The 24,093-nt window shown below is 51.0% G+C and overlaps 2 protein-coding genes across 2 annotated transcripts in view; one reads left to right on the plus strand and one right to left on the minus strand.

The window, feature by feature from the left end:
• DEGS2 (delta 4-desaturase, sphingolipid 2) overlaps nt 1-13,977 on the minus strand; it is a 69,533-nt gene extending 55,556 nt beyond the window's left edge. Inside the window, 2 exon segments of the mRNA XM_053889806.1 lie at nt 6,828-6,966; nt 13,585-13,977. Coding sequence (XP_053745781.1) covers nt 6,828-6,966; nt 13,585-13,593 — 148 coding nt within the window. The 5' untranslated portion in view covers nt 13,594-13,977.
• A 478-nt stretch (nt 13,978-14,455) lies between these two features.
• The window catches only part of YY1 (YY1 transcription factor), a 29,502-nt gene continuing 19,864 nt past the window's right edge, over nt 14,456-24,093 (plus strand). Inside the window, exon 1 of the mRNA XM_019462252.2 lies at nt 14,456-15,244. Coding sequence (XP_019317797.1) covers nt 14,578-15,244 — 667 coding nt within the window. The 5' untranslated portion in view covers nt 14,456-14,577. The remainder of the gene's footprint in view (nt 15,245-24,093) is intronic.

A 24,093-nucleotide genomic window follows, 5' to 3' on the forward strand; every position in this document is an offset into this window, starting at 1 on the left:
GCTTGCTCCAGTTCAACAGAGAGGCTCGTCTTCGATTCTCTATCCTCCCAGAGACTTGCCAGAGGGAAGTGGTATTAGTGAGCGTGCATCCCCGGGCCCTTCCTCCAGGCTCAGGTAGCACAGGGGTATAGACAGAGAGGCCAAGTGGAGATGAGAGGGAGGCCCCAGCACAGAGCCTGAGCCGGCACCATGAACACTTGGGGGACCTGGCTGGGGGCCCTGGGGCACCAGTTAAAGGGCCAGTGTGCAGAGGGACACCTGGGTGGCTCAGTCGGTTAAGTGTCCGACTTCAGCTCAGGTCATGATCTCACGGTTCGTGGGTTCGAGCCCCGCATCAGGGTCTGTGCTGATGGCTCAGAGCTGGAGCTGCTTCAGATTCCGTGTCTCCCTCACTCTCTGCCCCTCCCCCACTTGCACTCTGTCTCTGTCTCTCAAAAATAAAAAAATGTAAAAAAACATTTAAAAAAATGGGGCCAGTGTGCAGAGAGAGAGCCTGGGGAGGAAGACCTCGGGGACGGCAGGAGCGGCAGGGAGGGACAAGGTACATCTGGGTGCCCGTAGACGGCCTGGAGCGGCTCGAGAGCCAGCTGGCAGAGTAGCAGGGCCCAACAAAGGCTTCCGAGCACAGGTGACCACCATGGGGCCTGCTCAGGCCCAGCGGTGCTGGTCTGGCTGCCACGTCAACCCGGTTGAGGGCAGAAAAGGCACTTTCGGTTCAGCATGGTGCATGGACACCCGGCCTGGGCATCTCAAGTGCTTGGACTACATCAGTTAGAGGGTCTCTTCTGACTCAAGTGCTGCCCCTTCCAACAAGTTAGTGAGCTCTAACGGCATCTCCTTGACCTGAAGAGGCTTGGGTGCAGGGCACCTGGCACATGGTCGCCCCACGTGTCCTGAACCCTGGGGTCTCTGTGGGGCGGTGACTACTGGGAGCCCTGGGTTGCTGGCGAACGGACTCATGGCTGTTTTGCCTTCTGTACAGTTGGCTGGGGAAACGGCCCGACAGCCCCACACAGCCTGGAGGTACAGGCAGGAGTGCATAGGGCCGCCCTCTCCGGGAGTCGTGACCAGGCCCAGTGAGGGAAGGACGTGGGAAGCAGGTGCGAGTGCTTAAAAGCAGCTAACCCTGCACGGCCATCAGGCTTTCAAGCGGGGAGAAAGCGTCCAGGTACTACTTTTCCCTTCCCGCAGAGAGGGAAACGTTACTATTGGCTAAGTGCTCAAGACGTCTGATACAAAATGAGAAATGATGGGGAAAATTAGCACAAATTCAAAATAGATGATGTGGCTTCCCCAAGATTTTCTTCATTTGCTACTCTTCTCTTCTTTTTTTTTTTGTTTATTTTTGAAAGAGAGAGAGAGAGAGAGAGAGAGCAAGCAAGCAGGGAAAGGCATAGAGAGAGAGGGAGACACAGAATTGGAAGCAGGCTCCAGGCTCTGAGCTGTCAGCACAGAGCCCGATGCGGGGCTCGATCACGACCTGAGCCAAAGTCAGTCACTTAACCAACTGAGCCACGCAGGTGCCCCTCGCTCTCTTTTAAGTAGGCGCCGCACCCAACGTGAGGCTTGAACTCACGACTCTGAGATTACGAGTCGGGTGCTCCAACCACAGAGCCAGCCAGGCATCCCTGCTACTTTCCCTCTGATTACAAAATTCATCCTTGTTTGTGCACCCATGTGCGCGGCAGCATTATTCACAACTGAAGTGTGGAAGCAGTCCTGAGTGCCCATGGTGGCACGGACAAGGGTGTGGTGTGTCCACACGAGGCACTTACGGCTCAGCCTCAGGAAGGAAGGGAATTCTGACCCCTGCTCCAACACAGAGGAATCTGCAGGACGTTAAGTGAAACCAGAGGGTCACAAAAGGACGCTGCACAATGTACTTACACACGTGAGGCGCCCAGAACGGTCAACTTCACAGAGGTGGAAAGTGCACGGTCAGCACCAGGGGTTGAAGGGACCGGGCAGGGGGCTTACTGTTCAACAGGAAGTTTCTGTTTTGCAAGCTGATGAGCTCTGGAGATGATGAATTCACAACAGTGTGAATGTGCTCGGTGCCCCTGAACTGTGCCCTTAAAAATGCCCAAGATGGGACATTTTCTGCTTTGTCTTTTATTGCAATAAAAAAAAAAAATCAGGAAAAAGATCCCTTATGTGAAAGCCACACACACATGTAAACAAAGAAAACCACCGCCTAGAATCCCAGTTCTCAGAAGAAAACTGCACTGTTGTGACCTACGTACCTCCTCACTGTTTCTTCTACCTCTCCCCCCCAAAAGCTGGGATTATACAATATACTCAAATGTTCTACATTTTTGATGATTTTACCATAGCAGTTTTTCATATTATTAAAACTGTTTACAAAACTTAAAAGCCAGGGCGCCCGGGTGGCTCAGTTGGTTAAGTGTCAAACTCCTGATCTCGGCTCAGGTCATGATCTCCCCGTTCGTGAGTTTGAGTCCTGCATCGGGCTCTGTACTGAAGGCACAAAGCCTGCTTGGGATTCTCTCTCCTTCTCTCTGCCTCTCACCCGCCTGTGCTCTCATTCTCTCTCTCTCAAAACAAGTAAATAAGCATAAACAATATCCCATCAACCTACCAAGAGAAAATACAGAAGAGCAGCACCTCCTTTGGCATGCCAGCCCTCCATCCCACTCCCCCTGTTCCCAGAGGGAAATACTCACAGTCCGACCTGTGCCACCATGCCAAGAACAGACCTGTGCAATGGCTCACACAGGCCCCGTGGTACCAGTGGGTTCACAGGTCCATGGTGCTGGACCAACGACCCCAAATCCCTTAGTCCTTTCCTCACAGTCCTACAATGGCTGCCACAGCCCTAGCCATCACACTGGTTTTTGGGCAGGAAGAAGTAGGACTGTCTTCTCTTCAGGCTGTATCTTTTCATTAGGGAGGCAAAGCCGCTTCAGCAATACACACTCTCCTGAAGATTTCATTGGCCAGAACTGCATTACATTCTCTTTGATTCCTTCTCAGATCAGTCACTGGCTAAAGGAAATACGCTGGCCCTGGCTGTTCGCCCAATCGTGATTTGTCTGCTAAGCAAAGGTAGTTCCTCAGACCCTTCCCAGGGGATCGAATTTCTCCCTGGTACCTGCCATGAGAAAACTGGGGCTCTGCAAGAAGGAAGCACCGGGGGTGCTAAGAGTAGTCATCAGCCAGGCCACGGGGACCCCCCAACACATTCTGCTCAACAAACACATCCGCACGCAGGCATGTGACACAGTAATGCATTCACCTATTTCTCCCGGTTGTTTCTAGATTTATGAATGTGGAACCCCAGTTTGCAAGAGGACCCCCCCCCCCCCGCCCCGAGAGCCAGCTGCTGGTACTGAGCTGGCAGGAGTAGGCTGGATGACAGCCAGGCTACCTCCCCACCTTGATGTTCCTGGGGCAGAAGTAGTTTATAGGACGGAGGTTCACCCGTTACATTTTGTATACAAGTTGCTAAATTTGGATCCTATAAAAACAAGTTTGAATTTGGCTAGTTTGCCACCCTGAACGCTGCAAGAGAGGAGTTTAGATAAACTCTGACATCATAAGCTCCCTGCTGGACAGGGCTACCTGCCTGGGTCGCAGCCACAAGGGGGCTGCTTCTCTTCTCTCAATGAGTAGGCTTTGCATGGAGAATTCAATGGTCTGGGGGGAAAGGGGATGAGCAGTGTCCAAGGGAAATCACCACTTAATGGCTGTGACAGATGTGTGCAAGCAGGTCCTAAAACACCTCTGTCTGCAAACAGCATTGCCAACCTGCTAACCGTTGGATTGATACATCAGTCAATAAGGCGCTTATTTCCACAGGAAATGGTCTTTTCATGTAGACTCTCTTTGCTGTGGTGGGTGTGATGGGATTTCACCTGCCAACACCATTCGCTTTAAAAGGGATGGATGACGGGCGCCTGGCTGGCTCAGTCGGTGGAGCGTGCGACTCTTGATCTTGGGGTCCTGAGTTTGAGACCCACGTTGGGTGTAGACATTACTTAAATAGATAAAAACTCTAAAATAATAAATAAAATGTAAAAATAAAAGGGCTGGGATGCCTGGGTGGCTCAGTCGGTGAAGCGTCCCACTTCAGCTCGGGTCATAATCTCGCGGTCCATGAGTTCGAGCCCCGCGTCGGGCTCTGTGCTGACGGCTCAGAGCCTGGAGCCTGCTTCCGATTCTGTGTCTCCCTTGCTCTCTGCCCCTCCCCCACTCACATTCTGTCTTTCTCTCTCAAAAATGAATACATGTTAAAAAAATTTTTTTAAAAAATAAAAGGGCGGGAGGAGATTGGGTCAGCTTCCTTTCAGCAGGTCAAGATGAGATTATCTTCCCAAAGCACAGTCTACTTAAAGAATTTCCTTTCTGAATATGCCTTTGAGAAATAATTGGAAATACACATCACTTTCCTGTAGCTTGGAGCAAACAACAGGCTTTGCTTTCTTCACATTATAAACTAATTTCAAGACTGATGATTTTTCACCGTGTTTGACATGGATTTTCTAGAATGATGTCTAATTTCCAGACACTTGTTTACTTGTTTGCAAATGGGAACGTTCACCTCTGGCAAAAAAATCTTACGGACAAGTAGGCTGGGTAAGCTAGAATTCAGAGTTCCCAGAGGGTTTGATTCCTTTAAGACGCCGACAACAGTTTAACCCAGCAAAGAAGCATTTTCCAACCTCCCAATCCCCATCAAAGTAAACAGCCCCTCACTTAACATTTAGGATGTTCCAGGCCCTGAGTGCTCAGAAGCACGGAGACCTGCGAAACTAAGAAGAAACATCCCTGCCTTCCAGAAGCTTCCAACCCAGGAACCGCCTACAGGTAGTTAGAAGACCGCTAGCTGGTCATCAGCTGGGAATATCACATGTATGGGGGACTGGAGACCAGCGAAGGGGTTATTTCTAACTGGGGGATCTGGGGCCTGCCGTGAGGCAGGATCTGAACCGAGTGGACGCTGACGGACATGAGGAAGGCATTCCTTAACGGACGGAGCAAAGGCAGGGAAGCGAGACAACTTTTGTGAGGCTGGGTGTTGGGGGAGGGGGTCGAGGTGGAGCAGGACGGTGCAGGGAAAGCCATAACGATGAGGGAATTTACTAAGCACCTACTATAGCCAGGAGCACTGTATATATTAATACAATCTGCCATTCCGACAACCTTGAACATCAACATTCCTATTTTACAGATAAAGAAACTGACCCGAGAGGTTAAGAAACTCATCTAAGATCTCTTAGTTAATTCATCCATAGTGAGACAAATATTCAAATCCAGGTCTCTTATTTATTTGTTTTTTTTGCTACACCAGGTTTCCTTGAAACCCAGCTAAGGACCCTGGGCTTCGTTCCACGTGCAGCAGGGAAGAGGACAAGGCAACCACACCACTGGGTAGTTCTGCTCAGACCGGCCCCCCGTGTGTCCTGTACGGGGCTGGCCCTGTTCCTCTGGGAGCAACAGGCAAACCAGACACTGTCCTTGCCCTTAAGGAATGTGTGATTTTGTGAGAAAAGCAGACCGGGTGAGAGCCATGTTCATTACAGTGAGAACAATGGTAACTGTGACTGTGGAAATACCCTTCCAAGGAAAGCTTCCCGGAGAGATCACCTGAGCAGTTCTGGAAGATGAGTAAAGTAGGAGGCGGGAAAGGCTGTTTTAGGCAGAGGGAAATGAACAGGGTCTGCAGGTGGCAGGAAGGCGAGTAAACGAGGCGGAAAGGTTCGAAACGCCTCGCGGAGGAGCCGGCCGTCCCGAGGCGCCCGGAGCCCCAGAGGTTTGAAGCGGGGAGCGATGTGGTCCCCTCTGCACGTTAGAAAAATTCAGGGGACCCCTGGCGCAGGAGGACCGGTGGCAGGCACAGCAGCGGGCTGGCCAAAGGGCAGGTGACAGGGAGCCAGAGCCTCCATGAGGACAGTAGGAGCGGGAATGGAGAAAAGCGGGCTTTAAAAAATATTTTGGAAGTAAACTCATTAGGAGTTGGTGGCTACACACGGGGGATGAGGGAACAAGGAGTGCAGGGTGAATTCCCAAGTTCACTGCAAGTGAGTGCGGTGGTGAGGGAAGCCGCTGGAAGAGCAGGGCTGGCGTGGACGGAGAGGTGGTTAGGCGGGTGGTGCGTCCAGGGTGCTGCGGGACAGTGCATGGGGCCATCTGGGACAGCGGGGTGAACAGAATAGAGACGGAAGCTAAGAGCGGTCAGCACGCAGGTGGCTGTTGGGGCCACACGTGGGGACCCGATGACCCAGCAGAGCTCGCGGAACACGGAGAGTGGCAAGAGGAGAAGTGAGAAGGGGGAGACCGAGCTGAGCGGTGCAGACAGCCGGGGTGACAAGTCCAGGGACAGAGTAGCGGCCGGTGTTGGGTGCAAGAGAAGGCGAGGAAGCAGGTCAGAAAGCCTCCGCCTGTGTGGCCAGTGATGGAATGTCTGCTAGACCGCCGGGAGACACAGGGCCTGGGGTGGCACAGACGGGCTCGGGACGCTTAGCTGGGAACAGGAGACAGGCTACAGCTACAGAGACACAGGGTCAAGACAGGGGCTTGTTTTTAAAGACCAGGAGCGGGCGCCTGGGTGGCTCAGTCAGTTAAGCGTCCGACTTCGGCTCGGGTCATCATCTCGCGGTTTGTGAGTTCGAGCCCCATGTAGGGCTCTGTGCTGACAGCTCGGAGCCTGGAGCCTGTTTTGGATTCTGTGTCTCCCTCTCTCTCTCTGCCCCTCCCCCTCTCATGCTCTGTCTTTCTCGGTCTCAAAAGTAAATAAAACATTAAAAAAAAATTTAAACAACATAGCTGACGCTGGAGACTGTACATTACGGCAGAAGTCTACATACATGAGCGGTGTCTCCTGCAGTGGGTCCCAGGATTCCAGAAGCGCAGAGACAGAGGTGGGTTGATCCAAGGGTGAAGTTTTATCAGACAGAAGCAGGATGGGATGCTGAAGACGCTTGTGATTAACCATGGGTTTCTAGTCTGGGAAAGAAAGGAGGGGTGAGAACACTAAATAAAGGTCTGAGGCTGAAGCAGAGGGTCAATGGGATGGAAGGTAGGAGTCGGAAGGGGCAGGGTATTGGGGGTTTAAGACTCCAGATGTGCCGCTGCTCTCAGGAATGACAAGGACCAGGATATGGCAGCTGAAGAGGGGAAATGAGATAATGGAATTACAGAGGCCAAAATACAGACCTGAGGGCTGTCAGAGGGCTGACTCAAGTCACCTACGAGCCGGTATGGCTCAGGTGTGAGAGGAAGCCCCAGGTCTTCAAAAAATACAAGAGCAGGTGAGACGATGCCAGAGTAGCATCTGAAGTGGCACCAGCCTCACACTGGGTCGCGGCTCGCACCGCCTTTGGAAGGATTTGGTCAAAACATCCCTAGGAAAAGACGCACCCAACCCACAACTGCATTCCTGCCACGATGACAATGCCATTTAAGCAGAATGGTGCAAGGAGACTCCCAACCCATTCCTCGGGGAGTAACAGGATGGCACACTTTAGATAGGATGGTCCTTCTTCCCTACCCCCATCCTTCAAATCCCAAGTTCAAAATTGTACGTGACCCAAGCAGGGAAAGAACGGTGCGCCAGGGTGTGCCAAGGAAGTCAGATGGCAACTCAGCACCAGAACGTGGCTCATGGGAACACAGAGGAGAGATCAACAGCCTTTCTCCTTCCTGACTCCCACCTCTAGGCTGCTGTTCCTGTGGCGGGGGCTGAACCCCACCATGACGACGCCTGTGCCAAGTCTCCTTGGGTCCACCCTCTCCAGCCAGAGCACCTGTGTCACAAGAAAAGTGAGCGAGACACCAACAGTCCGCAGTACAGACATGTCCAAAGGGAGCTCCAATGTTGAAAAATTGAGGTTTTTTTAAATGTTTATTTTTCAGAGAGAGAGAGAGAGACAGACAGACAGACAGAGACAGAGAATGAGTGGGGAAGGTGCAGAGAGAGGGGGACAGAGGATCTGAAGCAGGCTCTGCATTGACATCACGGGGCCTGACGTGGGGCTTGAACTCACGAACTGCGAGACCATGACCTGAGCCCAAGTCAGACGCTTAACTGAGCCCCCCAGGCGCCCCGAGACTGGTTCTGATCGACATGGAAAACACAAAAGCAAGTTGTTTATTCTACTTTTAATAGACAGCAATCCACCTAGCTCAGAGAGATTAAATACTTACCTCTGATATGGCAAATCTACCTGGCTAGTAAATGAATTTTCATTTGCTCTAAGAAACCAAGTGAGTGTTGGATCCCATCTATAATCATTAGTTGCAAAACCAGCAGCACCCGAATGCACAGCACAGGCGCAGAGGCTGAGACGTGAGGGTCAGGAACTAGCTCACCCAGGAAAAGAGAAGCGTAGGAAGAAAACATAACTGGTCCTGAGCGTGCAAGCACCCTACATACCAAAAAAGCCCAAAAGTTGGGCATTTTCCTTACCATTACTGTGCACGCCCATAACGCCTGAAGACTGGCATTGTTAGGCCCATTTTACAGCAGAGGAAATGAAGGGTATAGAGGTTACAAGCCTCTGCTAATGTTACACGATTGATAAACTGCGCCACTGGGACCTGACCCCAAGCTTGGGGTGACTCCGGTCTGCTCTTCTCACTGATCAGCTTTGCAGCTGGTCTGTCTCGCAAGGTCTGCAGTTCCAAAATCATTTCCACTATTAACCCCCAAGTTCAGGTGTGAATTTTGAAGAAGGAATGGCTGATACAAGACAACAGTAGGACATGATGTTAGTAACCAAGCATGAGTGAGAAAACCTCAGCCAACCCCAAAAGCAGTTTCAGTGGATTAATGTTAATTCGATGAATTTCCAAGGCTAACAATGAGGGTTATGGGCTTCCCCAATATTTACACATTTATCACCTGATTTATCTACTGCTGTTTCACATAGAAATTAACATAAAACAGAGGCCCCTGGGTGGCTCAGTCGGTTAAGTGTCCGACTTCGGCTCAGGTCATGATCTCACGGTTCGGGAGTTCGAGCCCCGCGACGGGCTCTGTGCTGACAGCTCGGAGCCTTCAGTCTACTTGATTCTCTTTGCCCCTCCCCCACTTGCGCGCTCTAAGTTTTTTTTTTTTTTTTTAAAGAAACTAACATAAAAGAATGAAAGGCTGGTGTGCGGCCAAACACTGGGTCAGGCACTTTCTGGTCCCTTCAGCCTCAGTCCCAGCTGAGCTGTCCCTTACTCAGGAAGGCCTTTACCTGACAGCATCCCCCACCTCTCCTCTTCTTCCTAGCACTTCGCACAACCCGAATCCTGGCAAGTATCTGCGAGCCACCCGTTTGGGACCTATCCTCTCCGACCCTGCGGGTTCCCCGAAGACAAGTGTGTGATCCTCGCTCACAGCTGTGTCCTCCAGGCACTTGGCAAGGAGAATGACCAGCCAGACTCACCTGAACTCCCTGGGCCACTCCTCTTTACAGAGAAAATCCATCCGAGAGGCTGGATTCCAAACCCCGCCCCGTCTGCAAGGCCAAGCTAACAACTCCGTGGTGCTCGTAAGCTATTCTGTTCCACTGCATTAACCCGCCCCACGCATGCAAATGCAGCCCAGCGTGGCTAGAGAAGTCACAGGGGCTGCAAGAGAAGCATCCGTTCACTCTGTTCAGGTGCACACGCTGCGTCTGCCTGGCTGGGCAGGTGGCAGCAGCCAATGTCAGTGCAAAAGTGGATCTAGCGTCTCTTCGGGAGGCTATCGACCAGCAGAGAACCAGGTTCATGTGTTACCGAAGACGCGTCCACTTTCCTTAGTGTTATGGGGAGTAACCAGATCCATGTACTGAAAGAACCCGCTTGGCCTCAGAGAAGAGAATTTGACTCAGGTCTTATAAAAGGACGTGAAATAGTACATAAATGTCAGCTTAATAGAGGTCTCGTCAGGGCACCTTACCACAACTTAAGCTCCAAATCTAATATAGACATTGATGGAGTGGGGAGTATGCTTTTCGTGGCCCAGATTTCATAGATCCCACAACCGAGAACTATAGTTTAGATGATTAAGACAGCAAATGCATGCCTATAGTGTTTCATTTGACTTGTATTTGTCTTTTTAAAGTTTATTTATTTTTGAGACAGAGAGAGAGAGAGAGAGAGAGAGAGAGAGCGCGAGCAGGGGAGGGACAGAGAGAGGGAGACACAGAATCCAAAGCAGGCTTCAGGCTCTGAGCTGTCAGCACAGGGCCCGATGCGGGGCTCAAACTCACAAGCTGTGAGATCACCATCTGAAGCTCAGAAGCTTCAACAACTGAGCCACCCAGGCGTCCCTCATTTGACTTGTATTGATACAAACTTAGCATAACTTAGATGCACAAACGTGAAATTTCAACCTGATTTTCCCAAGTATTTTATTGGAAACTCGGCCTGGAGGGGCACCTGGGTGGCTCAATTAAACATCCAACTTGTGTTTTCAGCTCACGATCTCAGTTTGTGAGATGGAGCCCCAAGTTGGGCTCTGTGCTGACGGCTCAGAGCGTGGAGCCTGCTTCAGTTTCTGTGTCTCCCTCTCTCTCTGCCCCTCCCCTGCTCATGCTCTGTCTCTCTCTCTCAAAAATAAACATTAAAAAAATAAAAATAAAAAGGACACTCGGCCTGGACTTAAATTGGAATTCAACCCCTGCAAACTTGGAGGCTTTGCAGTCTAACAAAAGCAGGGGCTCGCTCTACATGCAGCCCCGTGGCTACCTTGCAATGTGTCTTTGTGACCTCAACCAGTTCCTTCCTCAGCTGCTTTCCCTGTCCGTTAAAAACCAAAAATGTCCACGGCTCTAACATTCTCCTTTCTGCAGCTGATGCAGACCACTAACTGCCTGCCGACTGGAGGTAACTTCAAAAGGACTAGATGTTTAGAACTAACCAAAAGGAATTTCACAAGGAAGGTACCGCAGTATGTGGAAAGGGAAATTATTTAGCGTCATGAGTTCATCACCTGAACCATTCCCAATCTGTCACAGATGGACATATGGCAGGGTGCCTGGGTGGCTCAGTCGGTTAAGCAACCAACTTCAGCTCAGGTCATGATCTCACAGTCCGTGAGTTCAAGCCCCGCGTCAGGCTCTGTGCTGACAGCTCAGAGCCTGGAGCCTGCTTTGGATTCTGTGTCTCTCTCTCTCCTGCTCATGCTCTGTCTCTGTCTCGAAAAATAAAAAAAAAATAAAAACATTAAAAAAGAAATTTAAAAAATGGACATATGGCAGAATGAAACTGAACAGCTAGCCTTATAATCCATAAGTAAGACCCTGTCTGAAAACGGGAGCGGTACCAACATTTTTTAATGCACATCCTTTACCTCCCCCCACCCCACTCTGCTCACTCCTGACATTTGCCCCCTCCACGCGTCTCCCTAAACCACAGGCTCTTAAAACAGAGTTTGAGCATTTAATGGAGCTTTCAGGAAAGAAACCATTAGGAAGATGAAGAAGGCAGGTGACTTTAAGAGTTGTGGCTAACAGTCCACATCTCTGTCCTGCTTCTGTCCTGATCAGGTGGCCAAAGGACACATTCCTTGCAAGATATTTGTCACCACATCTCCTCAACCATTAGTGAGCTCTGACTTCTCGAGCTCCTGGAAAAGTTTGCATGACTCAGGATTCTTCCAACATTCTAGTTTTTTCCACAGTTGTTTCCATTCATTTCTGCAGTAGACTGGAAGTCTTGGGTGAAGTTGGGAGCTTTTGAGACCCTTGAAACAGTCCAGCACTATCATACAGAACTCCTGTCATGTCGCCTTCATTTTTTGATGAGCCAAAAAGCAAACAATCATTCTATGTATAAGGGATGGAGCTAGAGACAGACACAGCCATACCCTTTGCCCTCACAGTTGGAAAGGGAAAAGCACCCAAGATCTGTGTTAAGAGAAATACCAGCTTAATTTAGTAACACTAATCATTTGGCTTCTTGCTAAAACTAGACTCTAGAACATTCAGAGGGAATGCTCATTGGCTCAATTCACTCTGCCCAAACAGAAGAGAAAAAGCAGTAAAATTACCCAAACTTTCAGAGCCATGGTTCTGAAATGGCAATTTAACCTGTCCTTTTAAATTGATATTCACCTTTTGCAGCAAGTGCGAGGTTAGTGCCCATACAGCGCAGGATCTTGGCACATCTAGTCGTAAGATCCTTCACGGCTAAAGCGCTGAAATCAAGAATACCTCCCACCACAGAAAACTCCAGGCCTATGTTCAACAGGTCACCTGCCCTGGGGCAAGTTTTAAAAGCTACCCGTGGAGCAGGTGTGAGGATAGCACTTAGGGACACCTTAATGCTGTGTTGCACCTGCCATCCTTCCCGAGTTTTAAGCCCTTTTCAGTTTTCTCCCCTTGATGGTGAACGTCTACAGATCTAGGATTTAGAAGCTAAGCAGGTACTTCCCCCATTTCTGGTGTTTCTAGAGGGAAGTATCAACTACTTACAAAAACATTTTCTTGTCAATTACTAGAGAGTGGGGAAAGTGAAATTAAGCCACATACAAAATTCTCCCACAACTGGTTTTCGCTTGTGAAATATTTATGCACAATTTATAAGCTACGAAGCCAGAAATGACTTATTTCAACAGATTTCACTTTGCCAAGCTGTGTGGGTGCAGAACTCCAAGGGGAATTACTCAGGTTTTGAAACTCAGATGCAAAGAGAAAATGATCTCATTTTTCACTCTTTATGCTGAAATTCTCAAAAGTCAAGTCGAATGGCATTTAGATATTAAATCAAGTCACTTGTTAATCAGAATGAATCAACTTTTCTCTAATATGTTATCAAAGACACCTGCTTGTTTTAACAAGTTGGACCTAAGAACTGATGGATCAGTCCAGAACAATGATGGGCTTCAACTGCAGGAACACTATTCCAGGAATAAGCGTGGAGAACGTACGCATTCAATGAATTTGCACGGCATTAAACTGGGCAAACAAAGACACGCCTTCCCAGATTTTCTGAAAAAATCAGGGAGTCTTTATTTTTATTGCTTTAAACCAACTGTCAGGTCGACCAAAAGGATGAGGAAGGGCAAAATCACCTCGCTGCACCAGCCATTCAGGAAGGCTGAACTTGCCGTTATTTCGTGCCAGGAAAAATCCAGGCTCTGTTGCACGAAGAATGGAGAAACGGGGGAGCTTTAAAGGATGAGACGAATTGCAAAGCCTGGTGGGCAAAGGGAGGAGTGTCTATGAAAGTGAGAAATAGGTGAAGACGGTGGTCAAGGAAAACACTGATTGGCTGGAGAGCGAAGAAAGGGAAGCTCAGAAGGAAATTCTAGAAAGCCACAAGGAGCCGAGCGACACGACGAGCGGCGGGGGCCCCCGTGGTTCCAAGCTCTACAGCGAAGCGGGCACCCAACGGCCCCGTCTCAGGTTTCCGCGGGTCACAAAAGGATAACGGACATCCTCCCAACGGTGGACCTGGGGGCTCCGCGCGCCGCTTCCGCCCGGCCGCCCCGCCCCGGCCGTCCGGCGCGGCCCACCTGCGCTCGGCACCCCGGGCCCCGCGCCTCGCGGGGAAGGGCGCTCGCGGCGAGATGCGGGCCCGCGGAGGCCCACGGCCATTCTCCTCTGCGGCCCGCCCGCCTTTGTTCGCCTGGCCCTGCACACTCACCGCCGCCATCGCCCGCCGGGAGCCAGGCGCCGAGAGCAAACGCCACCCGACGCGAAAAAGGAGGCACAGGCGTTTCTCATCAAAGCAGACTTTATTGGGCGCCGGGGCCGCCCCGCGCGCGCCGCCCGCTCCCCCGCGCGTCCTCCGGGCCGCTCGCCTGCCTAGACCCCGCGTGCGGCCGACCCCGCCCTCTCCCGCAGGCCCCCTCCCCCGCGGCGCCGGGGACCGCGCACCGCTCACCGGCTCCCGAGGCGGCGGCTGCAGCGGCGACGCCCCGCTCCCGAGTGCGGCCCGGGCCCGGGGCGGCGGGTCTCGCTGCTGTGGCACCGCGGAGGGCGGGAGCCGCGCGACTCTCGGCGGCGGGCGGTGGCGGCGCGCTGACGTCACGCGCCGCGGCCATCCGGCGCGCGCGGGGGCCGCCCCGTCGACCCCAATCCGGGAGGAGCCCGGGTGAGTGGGCGGGGCCACGACGGCGAACGGGCAGATCGATTGGCAGAGGGGGAGGAGCGAGAGGGCCAGTGGGCGAGTGGGAGCGAGGCGGGGCGGGCCGAGGCCAGCGCGGAAGTCTCGCGAGGCCGAGCCCGAGCGGAGTGTGGCGGCGGCGGCGGCGGCGAGATCTGGGCTCGGGGTGAGGAGTTGGTATTTGTGTGGAAGGAGGCGGAGGCGCAGGAGGAAGGGGGAAGCGGAGCGCCGGCCCGGAGGGCGGGAGGAGGCGCGGCCAGAGCGGGCGGCCGAGGCGCGGCGAGGCGGGGCGCCGGGGCGAGCAGCGGCCGAGCGAGCGCGGGGCGCACCGAGGCGAGGAGGCGGGGAAGCCCGCCGCCGCCGCCGCCGCGCCCGCCCCTTCCCCCCGCCGCCCGCCCCCTCTCCCCCCGCCCGCCCGCCCGCCGCCTTCCTCCCTCTGCCTTCCTTCCCCACGGCCGGCCGCCTCCTCGCCCGCCCGCCCGTAGCCCCGGAGCGGAGGCCGCCGCGGCCGTGGCGGCGGAGCCCTCAGCCATGGCCTCGGGCGACACCCTCTACATCGCCACGGACGGCTCGGAGATGCCGGCCGAGATCGTGGAGCTGCACGAGATTGAGGTGGAGACCATCCCGGTGGAGACCATCGAGACCACGGTGGTGGGCGAGGAGGAAGAGGAGGACGACGACGACGAGGACGGCGGTGGCGGCGACCACGGCGGCGGGGGCGGCCACGGGCACGCGGGCCACCACCACCACCACCACCACCACCACCCGCCCATGATCGCGCTGCAGCCGCTCGTCACCGACGACCCGACCCAGGTGCACCACCACCAGGAGGTGATCCTGGTGCAGACGCGCGAGGAGGTGGTGGGCGGCGACGACTCGGACGGGCTGCGCGCCGAGGACGGCTTCGAGGACCAGATCCTCATCCCGGTGCCCGCGCCGGCCGGCGGCGACGACGACTACATCGAGCAGACGCTGGTCACCGTGGCGGCGGCCGGCAAGAGCGGCGGCGGCGGCTCGTCGTCGTCGGGCGGCGGCCGCGTCAAGAAGGGCGGCGGCAAGAAGAGCGGCAAGAAGGGCTACCTCGGCGGCGGGGCCGGGGCGGCGGGCGGCGCGGACGCGGGCAACAAGAAGTGGGAGCAGAAGCAGGTGCAGATCAAGACCCTGGAGGGCGAATTCTCGGTCACCATGTGGTCCTCAGGTGAGCGCCGGCGCGCGCCGGCCCCCGGGATGTTTTTGTTTTGAAGGGAAGCCATGTTTTATGTGTGTGATGGGCGCCGCCATCTTCTTCGCAGGGCAAGTATGGCGGCCCCAAAAGATGGCGGGCCGCGGCGGGGGCGGCGGGCCGGCGGGCCGGCGGGCCGAAGATGGCGGCGGGAGGCGCGGCGCCGCCCGCTAGGCCGCAATGGCGTAGTTTCCCCGGGCGGGGCGGCCGCGCGGCGCGGGGCGGGGCGGCGCGGCGGGGCGGGGCGCGCTGGGGCCAACGGACGGCCGCCGGCCCGTTGTCCGCCGCCCCCGCCCGGCTGGCTCCCCGCGAGGCCTGGGGGTGGGGGGTGGGGGGGGGGGCGCGGGGCGGGCCTCGGCCGGGTTGCGCGGAGCTCGCGCCCGGCCGGGCCGCCCGCCGTCGCCTTTCCCCCGCCTTCCTCTGGGGGGCGTCTCGGCCCCGCCCCGCTCCCCTTCCCCTCCCCTCCCCTCCCCTTCCCCGGACCCTCAGCTGCTCCCGAGAGGCGCCTTCCGCTCCCACGCCCGGCGCGCAGGCCGGACTCTGCCCGCGGCTGCGCTCCCCGTGCTCCCCGCGCTCGCCTCGGTGGGGCGGGACTTGGGCGGCACGTAGGGCCCGCGTGTGCAGGCTCCGCGCCGCCGGGGCCTGTCACCGCGCTGCCGGCGAGGTCCTCGCTTCCCTCCCCCGCCCCCCCGCAGCACGTCGGGGCGAGGGTCCGCGAGGTTTTGTAGATTGCTCTTAACCCTTTACGTTTGGGGAAGTTTCAGTTTGCCACGGGTTCGGCGCGTTGCAAATAGGTCGGTTATCTACGCGACTGGGGACGTTTGTCACTAAATAAAGTCGAGTACTTTAAGTCTTTGCACGAATTTTAGTTGACAGAAGGCCATCTACTTTCTTTCCCCGTGAAGAGATTCTACGAAGCCAAAGAAAATATCTAGAGCGAAAGGGACTTACTGCGTGTTGATTTTTTTTTTTTTTTTTTTTTTTTTTAAACTTTATAACCATGGAAAAGCTGGCTTTTTCTCCTGTGGGCATCTTGTTCTTTTTTTCACACGCTATCTAGTTAAATTGCCGGGATAGTAACTACACTGAGAATGATCCTGCCATGGCTAGTTAATTTTCTGTTTGTGAAGATCGTCACACGTAGTACCAAGTTTGTGTTGTAGAATCCTTCTCCCAGGATTACTTTACCGCTGTCTCATAAATTCTCAGAATTGGACGGAGCCTCCAAGCGCGATGACCCTTGAGTATTAAAAGATCGTTAACAATTGAGAGGAACAAATGAAGCGCGAGGTGAAAAGGCCGGTAGGGAAGGCTGGTCTGGTTGTAGCTCCTGCAAGCCCCGAGCCGAGCTAGCTAACCTCGGACGGATCTGGGACTCCGAGGACCGAGCAAAGGGATCCGAGTTGCTGCCAGAATTCGATAGCAGGTATTAATAGGCGCTGCTGTTCTGGATTTCAGAGTGTCTTGTGGAGGTCTTAGGAGTTTGGGTTTAGTCGGAGGTACGTGAGACCTGTCCACCAACTTACTTGATGGTTGTCAGAGCACCTTCTGTAGATTCTGGTGGCTTAAGAATGAGCGCATGTACACCGATCGTGTGGAAACTAAAAGCCATGTTTTTCCATTAATATGAATTCTTACTGAATTTTGCTGGAATCAGGATACTATTTGAAATTAGGTATTAGATACCTAAAGACACACCCACCACATAAAAGTAAATTTACTTTTTCTCACAGTGAGGACATGTTGGTTTTACAGGAATTTAGAAAACCAGGGCGTTATATATTCTGTCCTTGATCTTACCAAGTTGCTTACCCGCTTTCCCATACCCAGACAACTTGATAATGGAGGCTTTACTTGATGAAGTGATGCCTATCAAGTCAGCCAGTGGGGCGGGGGGTGGGGGGGCATTTGAGGGGCCTGACTAATGGGAGGTAATTTACAATTAAGTCAGCGTTGAAAAGTCATTATTTCCCCTGTAAGTGGCTGCTTACAGAGTTGAACAGTTTGGGGTTATTTTAATGCCCATTTCCTTGCAGAGTTAGTTGTCTGCATAACAGAGGACTCTGTACATAAAGCTGATTATAAATATTTGATGGCAATAACATAGTATGGCCTGTTTCCTCAGACATGTTTTGCGGTAAGCTATCCCTCTTCCTTGTCCTTGTGGTTTGGAATTAACACCAAAGAGACGCTAAATAGTTTGTGATTAACTGTGCACGTCCCAAGTACAGATTCTGAATATAGTGTAATCTTTGGAACTGAAATAAGGAGATAATTGATAGTAGGTGAAGAAATCAAAGCAGGTTCACTGTTAGGCTGAATTTCTACGTGTCTGTGTGCTGACTGGTAGGCAATGTGCTCAGTGCTTTCACCACCAAATCTCATTTGATCCCAGGCATGAGAGTTTTAACTACAGTGTGGTTTCATGAAAAGTCCTTTAGATTGGAAATGAGCTGTGACGTGACAGTTTTGCCCAAGTCCAAGCTTAGTTACGTGAAGTCTTCATAAAAATAATTGTACACAGGGTATTCTCAGAACTCTAGTTATTCGCTAGTACCTCTTAGTTAAAAAAAAAAAAAAAGTAGTGGGAGCCAGCATGTTTGTGGAAGCCAAATCTGGATTTTATGGGTTTCTGTTGCTTGTATGCCGTCTTACTTTAATTTCCCACAGAGTAACAACAATCTGTGTGATTGGCATCTTTTTAATGGAGTGACAGCAAAGGAATCTACTGGTTCTATACTAGAGTAGTTTTAGACTTGAAAGGTCCTTAGAAATCAACTTTTTTGTTTCCTCTTTTAACTGGTGTAATTCACTTGGGCACAGTTCAGTGGCTTCCACTATAGTCACCAGGTTGTACAGCCATCACCGCTAGCTAATTCCAGAATATTTCCATCATCCCAGAAAGAAACCCCATTAGCAATCACTCCCAGTTTTCCTCTGCCCCCCCCCCCCCCCCGCCCCCCAGGCCCTGGCAACCACTAATCTACTTTGTGTTTCCCTGGATTTGCCCATTCTGGACATTTCATTTAAATGGAATCCTACATTCTGTGGTCTCGTGTGTCTGACTTAGTCTGTTTTCAAGTTTCATCCACATTGTAGAACGTACTTTATTCCTTTTTAAAGCTGAATAGTTTTCCATTGTGTAGATACTAGAGCAGGACCTGCTTAAATTTGCAGATGAGAAGATGTAGGCCCAGTAAGGCTACATATGCTATGTATGTTTCAGTATTTCATCGCTCTTCAGTTGTGTCTTGAACATCCTTAATCCATTGCTTTAAGGCCGTGTTTACTTTTGTTTTTTTTTCCCTGGCAGTATGACTAGTGAACATTGCCATGTTGCTAGATTTAGGGCACAGTCTGAGATGTCTATTTTTCCCTAAATTGTCATCATTATTGTATGGGAGTGACATCCTATTTTATAGAGCTTACTGTATGCTAAACCACTTAATCATTGGGCCGAATAGGGAAGCTCATGATAAAAGCTGAGTATTTAAGACCTTTAGTGTTGAGAAAAGACTAAGAAGGCTTTAAAATCTTGAGGTTTCGGGTATGCAGAAATTATGACCTTCACTCAAGGCTGTTGGTATTTTAATTATCTTATGTTAGACCAAATATAGAAGTGCTTTGTACTGGATTGAGTAAAACATCTAAGACTCGAAAACCGTTGATGTTAAAATCAGTAGATTGAAAGAAAGTTGGAAAGTATTTAATTTTCTCTCAGTTCTACATGTTAAGAAGTTCAGGTTTGCTAAAAGTTACTAGTCCTGACCATTTGCCACTCCTGTGGGTTTTCCACCTCGTCCTTTTTTATCTGCTGTTTATCTTTAACTGAGATGCTGTGCATAGAAATTCCCATGGAGCCAAGCTAGGGAAGCCCTCCAAAGTGATCTTGTCAACCTTGCGACCTACATAGGGCAGGCGAAGTCACGGATCCTGATTCCTGACCTGGTAGTCCTGAAAGCCTGGCTTGCTGGCACAGACTGTCCCCAGGTTACTCGCCTTTCCTTTTCCTCCCACTGTCAACCGCTGACTCCCCCTGGTGGGAAAGGAAAAGTCTGTATCAGGAAAAGGTCGGTACCTACAACTAGCATTTTAGGCTCTTGAAAGAGAATAAATGAAGTAATAATTTAGAAAACGTACGCTAGACTCCTGGACAGATACTTACAAAAGGCTTTTTATTTTTTGTTGTTGTTGAAGTCTGCTTAGTAAGGTGGGTTGGTTTTAAGGCTGAGACATTTAGGGCCTGTTATGAGTATAAACAATTATTAGAATGAACATTTCTTAAGCTCTGCATTCCTGTGTTAACCCCTGATCCGCTCTTCCCGGGGGACCATTCTCTGAACTCTGCTTTTACTCCTTCCCATACATGTAGGACCTAAAAGTGAAAACTTACAATTTTTACATCTGAATATTTACCCGTGGGTTGTATTCTATAGTATTGTTGGGTAAACATTCAGATCTCGTATTTTAAAATTTGGCATCTGAAACACTGTTTGGAGGTTGACGGTAATAATTTCATTACGGTTCGTGGAACATTAGGAAGATGTGCTGCGTAGGTTTGGAAGTTAGTTGACTGTGCTGTATGAGTTGGTACTTGTCTATGTGTGGGGGACTTAATGACACAGGAGAACCGTTTCCTATTCCTGAGTACCTTATGTTAGTAGGTCCCATTCTGTTTAACTTTGTGGGTAATTATCAATAATAGCAAGCCTGGGTTTCTGGGAATCATTAGTAACAAGCATCAGATTTCCTCTTTAGAGGGCACTGACCAAAGTATCTTCGTTGGAATCTTAACGTCTGACCTTGGTTTCTTTGTCAAATGACTTAGAGTTGGGGGATCCCTAACAGCATTTTCAGTTCCTTTAGAACAAAGAAATTCTACTTTCTGAACTCCTGCATGACAGTAGGGAGATACACTCACTTTCTTAAAGCAGAACTCTAATTTTAAAGTGATCTGGTGAATGAGGTATTAGGAACTTGAGTAAAATTCTTTTTTTCTTCCTACTTTTTTTTTCTTAAGTTCATTCACTTATTTTGAGAGAGAGGGAGAGAGAGAACACGCGCGCGCACGTTCATGCCTGTGAGCAGGGGAGAGGGAGAGAGAATCCGAAGCAGGCTCTGTACTGTCAGCTCAGAGCCCGATGTGGGGCTGGAACTCACCAACTATGAGATTATGACTTGAGCTTAACCAGCTGAGCCACCCAGCTTCCCCAATGAGTGAAAAAAAATTTTAGAGGTTTTTTGGTTTTTTTTTTTTTCTTTTTTTTTTTTTTTTTTTGGAGTGAGAGAGAGAGCAAGCGAGCAGGGAAGGGGCAGAGAGAGGGAGACACAGAATCCGAAGCAGGCTCCAGGCTCTGAGTTGTCAACACAAAACCCAATGCTGGGCCCCATCCCACGAACCATGAGATCGTGACCTGAGCCGGAGTTAGACTCTTAACCGACCGAGCCACCCTGGTGGCTTAGTCAGAGTGCCCTTAGAGTGTCCCTGACTAAAATTCTTAACAACCATGAAATCACTTTGGTCTTACACAGTGGTCTCAGATACGATTAAACATGAAGACAATGTAAATAGTTGCGATGGGCTCTTTTTTTCTTGGGTAAACGATTTCCCTTGAATGTAAGAAGTGTGCAGTAGGGAAGGAGCCTGCTATAGGCGTGCTGGAAGCACTTCTGTTGGAACCTGGACCACGTCTCTTGTGGTGGTGGTGGTCCCCCCTCACCCATTTTTTTTTTTTTTTTAATTTTTTTTTTTTTAACATTTATTTATTTTTGAGACAGAGAGAGACAGAGCATGAACGGGGGAGGGGCAGAGAGAGAGGGAGACACAGAATCGGAAGCAGGCTCCAGGCTCTGAGCCATCAGCCCAGAGCCCGACGCGGGGCTCGAACTCACGGACCGCGAGATCGTGACCCGAGCCGAAGTCGGACGCTCAACCGACTGAGCCACCCAGGCGCCCCTCACCCATTTTGTTTTAATGTTTATTTTTGAGAGAGAGAGAGACCGAGACCAAGTGCGAGGGGGAGAGGGGGAGAGAGAAAGGGAGATACAGAATCCCAAGCAGACTCTGAGCTGTCAGTGCAGAGCCTGACGTGGGGCTCGAACCCACCAATGGTGAGATCATGACCTGAGCCGGAGTCGGATGCATAACTGACTGAGCCACCCAGGCGCCCCGGACCCTGTTTCTTCTAGGAGAGTCACAAACTACAGAATTTCTGGTACCTCACAGCCTTTTTGTGGGTCTCAACTCCATCCTCCCTTTTCCTTCTAGGTCTTCTAGCTCATAAGCACCCAGAAGCCTTGAGGGATGGGAGCCGCAGCCACTTCTCCAAATTGACAATTGGCTTTTCATTTCTTGTTTTGTTGGTAACTCACTCACAGTTGGTGCTAGTGCTGATGGCTCCTGTATTAATCTTAACAAGGACTATGTGCAGACTTCTGGATTTCACCTCTGGGGATCTAGGCACACACTATCTATACCTTTCTGAATTTTCTAAGACTTAAATCAGATGGCTTCATTCACTCCCCTGCTTTAAAACCCTTCCAGCTCAACCGTGTGAATATATTTAATGCAACCAAACTGTAGACTTTAAAATGGTTATAGTGGGGTACCCGGGTGGCCCAGTCGTGAGGCTGTGAGTTCGAGCCCCATGTCGGGCTTTGTGCTGACAGCTCGGTGCCTGGAGCCTGCTTTGGATTCTGTGTCTCCCTCTGTCTCTGCCCCTCCCCCTCTCATGCTCTCTGTCTCTCTCTGTCTCAAAAATAAATGAACATTTAAAAAAATGTTTAATGGTTTGGTAAGTATGTTTGTGTTTACACACACACGTACACATGTCCTGCAGATTCTCATCACGCTGCTTAAAGCCCAAACTCCTTATCATGAGGCCACACATGATCGGGCCCGTGCTTTCCTTTCCTGCTTCCTCTCCCTTTATGCTCCAGCCATACCAGCCTTCTTTCCGTTCCTTGAACTTGTTCCTCTGCTCTTACCTCTGCTTCCAGTGCGGGGACCCCACATGTTCCACATTCTTGTGTTGCGTTGTTTTTCACATTTCAGCTCTGAGGCCTTCCTGGTCCTCCACTCTGACTCTCCTAATTCTGTTTGAGTCTCTTTGGAACACTATCTGAAATTATTGCTTTTTTCTTTAACTTGCTTCTGTCTGCTTCCTCTAGAGAGTAAGTTTGGGGCCTGTAACCCTGCAGCCTTAGTATAACACTAGGCGTATAGAAGGTCCTTGGTAAATAACTGAGTGCATGGAAATTGCACAGTAAGGTAGAATCATGGCCTAGAGACCAGAATACCATCATCATCCATGACTGCATAGGTGGAAAAGAAGCATGAAGGGTGAGGCGAGGGCAGAGGAGTGTTCCCTTTTTAGGAAAGGCGTGGACTTCAGTCAATCCTACTTTCAAATCCTAGGCCTGCCGCTTAACTATGCTTCTTCCAGTACATGACTTGACATTTCTGAGGCTTATTTCTTAGACCAAAGACACGGGGTTAATATCTTCAAGGTTTTGTTTGCCTTGAGGAATATGGCAGTTGCAGCATGAAGCCAGGTGGGCAGTAAATGACAGTATCCTGTCTTTCTCTATTAGTGGGGAAGGAGTGGAAACAGCCTGTGAGTGATTTCTGCCTGTTGCTTAGCACTGGATCTCAAATAGCTAGCGCTCCCCCCTTTCCCCAGCGAAGGTTTGGGTGATAGCAGTGGTCAGTCGGTAATGTCGTTTTTGTCGTAAGTCACGTCGAAGGGTCAGACCAGAGTTGACGACCTGAGATGAAAGGTGTGGAGGAACAAGATCTAGCCAACCTGGGTAAATAAGTAAGTAGGTAAATACACGTGTGCCTTGGTGAAAATAGAAAATCAGGATCCCAGGGGGAAAAAGGAAGCCTCAGGGCCAACCCTCATGAGCTCCCTGTGGGTCAAGGTGGAAAGGGAAACAGTGCTACTGCTGATCTAAGATGAGGAAAGCTTCCAGAGAAGTCCAGCCTTTCTGAGGACTGAATTCTAAAACACTGCTTGTACATGAAGAGGCCCACTGAGTGATGATGTGCAGCTTCCAAACCAGCTTGGTGTCCAGAATTTCACGTGGTGTTTTAGGACAGGTGAAGACTTAAAGCTAATTGAAGGCGATTCTGGATTTTCCACGGCCTTTCCGTGCATTCTCCAGTTGAACAGAAGTTCACCATTCTTTAAAAAATCATCAAGCGTAGGACCTACGATTATTCCCCTTACACCCAGGAGGGTCGGGGACGTGGGATGGTGTTTGGGCTCCCTCCTTGCTGTGCTCCAGACATAGTGGCTGCCATTTAAAGCTTTCCCTGGCTTCAGCCTTAGAGATGGTCTGTCTACTTTTTTTTCAGAAACGAGGAAAGCAAGTAAGGCTTAGTAACAGGAATGAAAGGTCTCTTGCAGGAAAGAGGCTTGGGCTTTGGAGAGCAGACTGGATGTAGATGGAGGGTAAGAGGTGGGCAAAGCTACAAGTTTGTAGCTACCACGTAGCTTTTCTTCGACATTGACATTGAATAACTTGTTGTGAGAGGGCTGGTTTGGTTGGAGTGGGGAGGGCAGGTGAGTCTCCACGGGTTTTTTTTGTGTGTGTGTGTTTGTTTTTTTTCTTCTAAAGAAAGGGCACGTACTTGAGCAGGGAAGAGGGGCAGAGAGTGAATTTTTAAAAAAATTTGTTAACGTTTATTCAGTTTTGAGAGACAGCATGAGTGGGGGAGGGACAGAGAGAGAGGGGAGATGCAGAATCCAAAGTGGGCTCCAGGCTCTGAGTTGTCCGTGCAGAGCTCCATGTGGGGCGCAAACCGATGAACCATGAGATCG

This window comes from Panthera pardus, unplaced genomic scaffold (genome assembly GCF_024362965.1).
Source record: "Panthera pardus isolate Hobbes unplaced genomic scaffold, ASM2436296v1 HiC_scaffold_24, whole genome shotgun sequence".
Taxonomy (NCBI): Eukaryota; Metazoa; Chordata; class Mammalia; order Carnivora; family Felidae; genus Panthera; species Panthera pardus.